The 8,399-nt window shown below is 37.8% G+C and overlaps 1 protein-coding gene across 1 annotated transcript; it reads right to left on the bottom strand.

Annotated features, from left to right (window-relative positions):
• Positions 1-406: 406 nt before the first annotated feature.
• Positions 407-2,352, bottom strand: LOC111610452 (gastrula zinc finger protein XlCGF8.2DB-like). The gene is made up of 3 exons (XM_023344680.1): positions 2,079-2,352; positions 1,255-1,658; positions 407-726 (listed from the first exon to the last, which is right to left on the bottom strand). Exons 1-3 carry the CDS (start codon positions 2,350-2,352, stop codon positions 529-531), a joined length of 876 nt encoding a protein of 291 aa, XP_023200448.1. The 3' UTR covers positions 407-528.
• Between the last annotated feature and the right edge of the window lie 6,047 nt (positions 2,353-8,399).

Genomic DNA, 8,399 nt, shown 5'->3' with positions numbered 1-8,399 from the left:
ACATTCTAGTTTTGATTTTAAAAACTTTTAAAATAAACCCCACTAACTCTCTCTATTGTACAGAATAATACAAATCAATCCCTCAAGTCCAATCATGTGAGAATGTTCTGGAAGGGAGTCCATGTCCGGTCAAACTCTGTTAATGCATGAAATAGTCAGTGGGCCCCCAAGCCTCTTCATCTATCAGCATCAGTACTGGCACTCCTCAGGGCTGTGTGCTGAGCCCTCTGCTCTTCATGTTGTACACACACAACATACAGTTTGACATAAACAGTAAGTTAATACAATAACATACAGTTTATCATTATTGTTTATTGATAAAGAATATACCAAAAAAAAAAACAAGAAAGCATCTCTGAAGGAAAATGTGTCATGGTTGCACATCTCCAAGTATCCAAATGATCACATTTAACAAATACAACAATTTTCAGCTTTATAGACATGAAACCCCTCCAGTCTTTCATTCTAGTTTTAAACCAAATCAGTTCTATAGTGAACCTCAATATAGGACATGTATGGAAAATACTTCTACTGCTTTTCACCTGTGTGACGCCTCAAGTGGTGAATTAAACTCACCTTGTGACGAAAACTTTTTCCACAGTTCACACATGAAAATGGTTTTTCACCATTGTGAATCATCATGTGCTGAGTTAAATGCTGTTTGTGACTAAAACTTTTTCCACAGTTCACACATGAAAACGGCTTTTCACCCGTATGAGTTCTCATGTGAGCATAAAAATCAGATTTGAAAGACAAACGCTTTTTACAGATGTCACATGAGAAAGGTTTTCTTCTTTCCTGATTTTGGTTCTCAGCTTCAGCAGCTTCCTGGAAGATGACTTGGTTCCTGTTTGGTTCTGATTCAGTGTGGTCTGTTTGCACAACAACAGGAACCACCATGCAGGTATCAGTCTCCTGTTTTAATTCAATCTGTTCTTCAGCCTGACTGCAGTAAACTTCTTTCTCTTCCACTTTTATCTGATGATCTTCTGGCTCTTCCTGTTCTTGTTTCACCTGCACAGGTTCTAACTCCTCCTGGTCCAGAGTGGATCTCCTCTCCTGCTTTTCACCTGTGTGAATCCTCACGTGCCGAGTTAAATCCTGTTTCTGACTAAAACTTTTTCCACAGTTCACACATGAAAAAGGCTTTTCACCTGTGTGAATCCTCACGTGTCGAGTTAAATTCAGTTTTACACTAAAACTTTTTCCACAGTTCACACATGAAAACGGCTTTTCACCAGTGTGAGTCCTCATGTGATGAGTAAAATTCTGTTTTTGACTAAAACTTTTTCCACAGTTCACACATGAAAACGGCTTTTCACCAGTGTGAATCCTCATGTGCCGAGTTAAATCCTGTTTTTGACTAAAACTTTTTCCACAGTTCACACATGAAAACGGCTTTTCACCAGTGTGTATCCTCATGTGCCGAGTTAAATACTTTTTTTGACTAAAACTTTTTCCACAGTTCACACATGAAAACGGCTTTTCACCATTGTGTATCCTCATGTGCTGAGTTAAATCCCGTTTTTGACAAAAACTTTTTCCACAGTTCACACATGGAAACGGCTTTTCACCAGTGTGAATCCTCAAGTGCCGAGTTAAATCCCGTTTTACACTAAAACTTTTTCCACAGTTCACACATGAAAACGGCTTTTCACCTGTGTGAATCATCATGTGCTGAGTTAAATCCCGTTTTTGACAAAAGCTTTTTCCACAGTTCACACATGAAAACGGCTTTTCACCAGTGTGAATCATCATGTGCCGAGTTAAATCCTGTTTTTCACTCAAACTTTTTCCACACTTCACACATGAAAACGGCTTTTCACCAGTGTGAATCATCATGTGCCGAGTTAAATTCCGTTTTACACTAAAACTTTTTCCACAGTTCACACATGAAAATGGCTTTTCACCAGTGTGAATCATCATGTGCTGAGTTAAATCCCGTTTTTGACTAAAACGTTTTCCACAGTTCACACATGAAAACGGCTTTTCACCAGTGTGAATCATCAAGTGCTGAGTTAAATTCCGTTTTACACTAAAACTTTTTCCACAGTTCACACATGAAAACGGCTTTTCACCTGTGTGAATCCTCATGTGCAGAGTTAAATTCTGTTTTTGACTAAAACGTTTTCCACAGTTCACACATGAAAACGGCTTTTCACCCGTATGAGTTCTCATGTGAATATCAAAAGCAGATTTGAAAGTCAAACGCTTTTTACAGATGACACATGAGAAAGGTTTTCTTCTTTCCTGATTTTGGTTCTCAGCTTCAGCAGCTTCCTGGAAGATGACTTGGTTCCTGTTTGGTTCTGATTCAGTGTGGTCTGTTTGCTCATCAACAGGAACCACCATGCAGGTATCAGTCTCCTGTTTTAATTCAATCTGTTCTTCAGCCTGACTGCAGTAAACTTCTTTCTCTTCCACTTTTATCTGATGATCTTCAGGCTCTTCCTGTTCTTGTTTCACCTGCACAGGTTCTAATTCCTCCTGGTCCAGAGTGGATCTCCTCTCCTGGTTATAAACGTTACACTTCAGGGAATCTGGAGAAGAAAACAGAGAAAAAGAGTAATTGTTAACTTTACTGAAGTAAATCGTTTAAGGCAGAAATGAACAAAAAACAATTTGAAAATTCAAGAGCGTAGACAGAGATATAGATGAATCGACATATCCAGCTGACATTTGGAGAATTCTCAAATGAACGGATTTTAAACAAATACTATAAATTATATTCAAATTTCATTTTAGTCCACTTTTTTAAAAGCCCTGAGGAACTCCATCCAATCATTCGACTCATGAGCCGATGCACCGCGGTGCTTCATTTGCTCTACTGTGACATCAACTGGACAATATATGTAAAATAGGCAGCGTGAAAACAACATGAAGCTTTACAATGAATAAACAAGTTTAAAATCTTTGTGATTCTGATACATAAATTCCGATTAATCTCGTTGTATGAAACAATGGCTGGATCCAAAAGAAAACTAGAAACAAAAAGAAAAGAGGGTTGTGATTGGCTTGTTACTCGCTATGTCACCAGGGACAACGATTTATTACTAAAAAATAAAAACTTTAACTGCTCAGGTTTAGGTGAGTTCTCTGTCTTACCCGCTTCATTACTCAACACATCACTAATGAAAAGTTTGATCTTTGTTATTTGCTTGTCAAACTGGAAAAAATAAACTATAAAAGCAATCTTCAAGTTTTTTGAACTTCTTTTACCTTCGTACGAAGCATCACCTCAGTGCAGCAGTCAGTGTTGGGTAGTAACGGATTACATGTAACGACGTTACGTAATTTAATTACAAAAAAAGAGTAACTGTAATTCGTTACAGTTACAATGAGAAAATATGTAATTCAGTTACAGTTACTTCCGAAAATATTAAGAATTACAAATTTAGTTACATTTAAAAAAAAATATGAACAAAAACCTTTGTGAAATATGTAACGATATTTTTATTGCTTTGCGCCCTATATCGCCGTTTCCCGCTGCGGCTCCTTGTCTCTATCATATTTGCCAGCCGCAATGCCACTCTGATGTTCCATCCTGTGCTGGCGGAGCCTCCTGGAGGAACAGCAAGCGAGCGGACGGTTCCATTTCAGCTCAAGCAGCGCATCAAAAATGACAACCTTCCAGCACTGGAAATATAAGGAGCATTTCATTTACATATGTGAAAATGGCTCAAATTTAACCGTGCAGTGCAAGAAGTGTTTGCCGGCTATCAAGAACTTGTCCACGTCGAAGCAATCTATGTCAAACCTGAGGAAACATTTAGAGGTAAGTGCAACTCACTGATAGACGAAGCGTATTGTTTTATGAATATTTGACTGTTTGGTGTTGATGCATGACAAACATTGGAATCTATTCTTTCCCATGAGACATTGTATACAATGTGCTAGTGTAATGGTTTTCATGATGAACATAAAGTAAACTAGAAAATTCCTGAAGAAATGTAACGGGGGCCTGCCAAAGTGCGCCCGTCGGTTTGGACACAGCGTTCTGATGCTAAAAATTAGCATCAATGCTAAGCTTAGCTAAATAGTAGTCATTAGCTTGTGGAATTTTATCACTTGCTTCGCAAGTCAGTCAGTCACTGCTCTCCTTATGTATTGCTATGGGCAGGCCCCAATTAATGCTACTTTGAACATATAATTATTAATCATAGTATTTTTTTCTTCTATCTTTTTTTCTCTCTTTTCAGAGGAAGCATCCAGGCGTTCTTCTGAAAGGCACGTTTAGTCCATCTGATACTCGGGACCCATCGTCCATCTTAATTCTTGATGCGCTGTATTGTGCCGTGTTTAATTTTACAAGCAAGGGTGTGCAAAGAAAAAATCAAGAAAAATAAAATGTGATGTAAAAGTCTTACTTTGCTTATTTATTACTAAACTAGAGCACTTCATTGTCATTGCACATGTATGAAGTAATGAAATGCAGTTTGGCATCTAATCAAGTGCAACGTGTGCAGAATGTACAGCATGCAGTATTTAGAGATAAAATGCAGTTATTCACAGCTAGGGTAAGGAAAGATGGTTGATAGATATGTGCAGCAGAATAAATAAAATACCCCTAGGGAAATGCATGTATGTGCAGAGCCACTGTAGATAGGGCTATACAAGTGCGAATTGAAGAGGAACACTGTACAAATGTTGGGATGGTACAGTAAGGTATGGATAGAGGGGAAGGAAAGACTGGTCTTTGGGAAGAGTTCAATAAGGTGACCGCTGTAGGAAAGAAGTGGTTTCTGAACCTGCTTGTGTTAGTCTGCAAACTGCGTAAATGGTAGAGCCTGGGGGAGGAGCAGAAAAGAGTATGGCCCGATGAGAGGAGTCTGAGAAAATCTTACATGCCTGGTGCTGGCATCTCTTCTTGTGGACCTCCTGTGATTGCCTGTCAGCAATTCCCTCTCAGCTTAGTGCTCTTTTAAGGTTCCCACTCAGTTCTCAAAAATTAAATGTTGAACATGGGTCAATACTCATTAAAACCTCAAAGTAATCAAAAAGTAATTAGTTACATTACTTTTTAAAAGTAATCGAAAAAGTTACACTACAATTACATTTTAAACAAGGTAACTTGTAACTGTAACGGATTACATTTTTAAAGTAACTTACCCAACACTGGCAGCAGTGGCTTGTTGACTTAACTTTTATAGGATGTTTGGTTTGACAAACAATCGCCACTACAATTTATTTATTACAAATTATTACATTTTACAGCTACTAACACACTATTATTGTTTCATGCTGTTTGCTTTACTAACCTTGCGCTGCATTGTTCACATTTCTCCTGTTTTCAAAAGTAAGTTTGATTAGTTAAAGGAGGAAAAGCCATAAAAGGTCATTTTATTTCTACATCAATAAGCCATTTTCACAGCGTAATTGTGATTCCTGCGTTCATTTACCGGTTAACAAAACATTTATACGGGAAAAGAACATTTACTAAAATGATCCTCATACAGAAAGGTGCAGACATTTAGACCTTAACCTGCATCCAAACGCTGCTGGTTCCTACCTATTCGGTGTAAGATTATCTGGGGCCTCCGGGAGAAATCCAGCAGTCTGCGATGATCATCCATCTCTTCCTCCGACTTGACGATGATTTCTTTAAACTCTGTGAATGTTTCTTCAGCAGCAGTTAACGGCTCGTTGATAAACTCGTTTAGAGAAACAGTCGAACATTCAACCAAACAGACCATGCGCCATTTTCTTTGTCTTCTTCTTCTTCTTCTTCTTTGGGATTTTATGACTGTCGTTCATTCATGTCATTGCATTACCGCCACCTTGTGGATCTTACGATCATCACATCTAAAGATTTCTCATACAGTGCCAGTTCTCTTTGAAAGACGTAAAATCTTTTCTTCCACTTTATCTAAATAAAACAAATACAATATTAGTATTCCAGTTTTCCACAAATCCAAAGTTAATATTGTCTTCTGATTCGTATCTCCTACATCCCGCAACATGTTTCACAGTTTCTTCACTCCACCAGATCAGAACCTTTCCTATAGTTTCCGTATATCCACAATGATCGCTGCTGCCTTGTTCGGAGTTACCGCTGGTTCCGCCCAACCTGTGGCTTATTGAGAGCCGATCAGCACCGGCTTGTTCACTGAATTGTGCGGTGCTGGTGGTCGAGTGTAAAAGACCTTTACCGGTTTTATCTATTTGATTTTTCTACCGGTATTTTAATAATAGTTTGTATTTTCTTCTTTTTTAGCTCTGAGGATTGAAGGTGGTGCGTTTGGCCCAGATGGTGGCGCCCCCTGTTGCTGTGGCTGTCCCGTGATCAACATAAATCGATTGAGGGAAATCCAACGAGTGTTTGTGACGTCACGGTGTTTGGTGATTCTTTGCTCCGGAGCCTCCGATCCAGAACCTGTCAGCACCTACCGCCAAGCGTCGGCAACTCAGCTTAGTTTTTCCTAAGTTCTTCTCATCTACATAGAAGTATTATTTAATTTTACTGTTTTTATTTTAATAAATTATTATAACTTTGAAACAGTGTCTATTGCAATTCACTCTAAATTTCCCCTCTCGCTGCTCCTCTTTTTATTCAGACTTGGGAAACCCTAGTTACAGAAGTTAACAGCTGCTAGAAAAAGCAAATTAAAGTAAGATAAATGAGTACATATGACAATAAGAAATTTAAAATCTAACAAATAGCTAAAAATTGTAATTTATACCAGGTGAGTCTTTCTCCCCTACAATGTGGACCGGTACCAGTACTGGACTGATTCTGATCCTTCAAATGATTTTAACATAACTTAGAAGTTGATGTAAAAATAATGTTTGTTTTAGCCACAAAATGATTATGCTCAGCAGCAAACAACAAATCACCAACTACAGCATAGAGCAGCTCATCCATGTAGCAGCTATGTAGCCTGACGTAAAAACATTTTGCTAGACAATGCCAAACATTGAGAAGTTTAAGTTATTGTTATCAAACCTTATCAAACACGGAGTTTTGAAGCCAAAAATATCTGAGAAATATACAGAGCCAACCATGAGAATCAACTCGTTTAAAGTTTAAACTCAGTTTCACACAAACACAAAGACCCTATAAATGTTGGGCTGTTGAACTGGACCATTCAAGCTCATTTTCTGTTAGCAGCTTTACAAATCTTTTACATGACATTACCAAGACACATTAAAACAAACCTTTATCTTGGCTTTTTTCTATTCTTCCTTTCTTTTCTCCCTCCCTGAAGGATAAGTCCTTTTTGGAGACATTGTTTTGCTGACTTGTCTTCTGACCGGAGCTTTTCACGTTTGGATGAGGCTCATGTTACCAGCGAAGCGTGCGGTACCTACCGCGGCCACCAGGGGCCGCCAAGAGCATATTGTTTCTTTCTATCAATAAAAAATAATTTCTACATACATTATCAAATATACGTATATATTATTGTAAAAACAAACCACTTAATAGTGACATTATGTGCTTTTGATATTATGACAGAAATTATTACTAAGAAAAATAAATAAAATCAGCTCCACTGAGGGGCCCCTTAGTGGCCCTGGGGCCCTTAGCGGCTGCTTAGTTTGCTAATGCCTTGTGCCGGCTCTGGCAATCAAAGCAGGAAAATTAATTTGTGGTGAATCTTGCATTTTCCTTCAAGTACAAATCCATTTTATTTCATTTGAAAAGATTTTAATCAGAGTAAAACTGGTTAATATAATTTGAAAGAAAACTCAATCTCATTTTACTTTAAAGACAAAACTATCGCAAATATTTTTTTCCAGATTTAAAAAAAAAAAAACACTCAATGCTGTACATTCTAGTTTTGATTTTAAAAACTTTTAAAATAAACCCCACTAACTCTCTCTATGGTACAGAATAATACAAATCAATCCGTCAAGTCCAATCATGTGAGAATGTTCTGGAAGGGAGTCCATGTCCGGTCAAACTCTGTTAATGCATGAAATAGTCAGTGGGCCCCCAAGCCTCTTCATCTATCAGCATCAGTACTGGCACTCCTCAGGGCTGTGTGCTGAGCCCTCTGCTCTTCACGTTGTACACACACAACATACAGTTTGACATAAACAGTAAGTTAATACAATAACATACAGTTTATCATTATTGTTTCTTGATACAGAATATACAAAAAAAAACAAGAAAGCATCTCTGAAGGAAAATGTGTCATGGTTGCACATCTATAAGTATCCAAATAATCACATTTAACAAATACAACAATTTTCAGCTTTATAGACATGAAACCCCTCCAGTCTTTCATTCTAGTTTTAAACCAAATCAGTTCTATAGTGAACCTCAACATAGAACATGTATGGAAAATACTTCTACTGCTTTTCACCTGTGTGACGCCTCATGTGGTGAATTAAATTCTGTTTTCGACTAAAACCTTTTCCACAGTTCACACATGAAGACGGCTTTTCAGCAGTGTGAA

Source organism: Xiphophorus maculatus, chromosome 13 (genome assembly GCF_002775205.1).
Source record: "Xiphophorus maculatus strain JP 163 A chromosome 13, X_maculatus-5.0-male, whole genome shotgun sequence".
Lineage (NCBI taxonomy): Eukaryota > Metazoa > Chordata > Actinopteri > Cyprinodontiformes > Poeciliidae > Xiphophorus > Xiphophorus maculatus.
This window is presented reverse-complemented; position numbering and strand designations above follow the sequence as displayed.

Excerpts from the sequence above, each read along its gene's own strand:
- LOC111610452 (XM_023344680.1), bottom strand. The coding sequence starts at position 2,352 with ATGGTGGTTCCTGTTGATGAGCAAACAGACCACACTGAATCAGAACCA. Across the intron at positions 1,659-2,078 it reads GCACATGAGGATTCACACAG|GTGAAAAGCCGTTTTCATGT; the intron begins GTGAAAAGCCGT and ends TGATTCACACAG. Across the intron at positions 727-1,254 it reads AACAGAATTTTACTCATCAC|ATGAGAACTCATACGGGTGA; the intron begins ATGAGGACTCAC and ends TTTTATGCTCAC.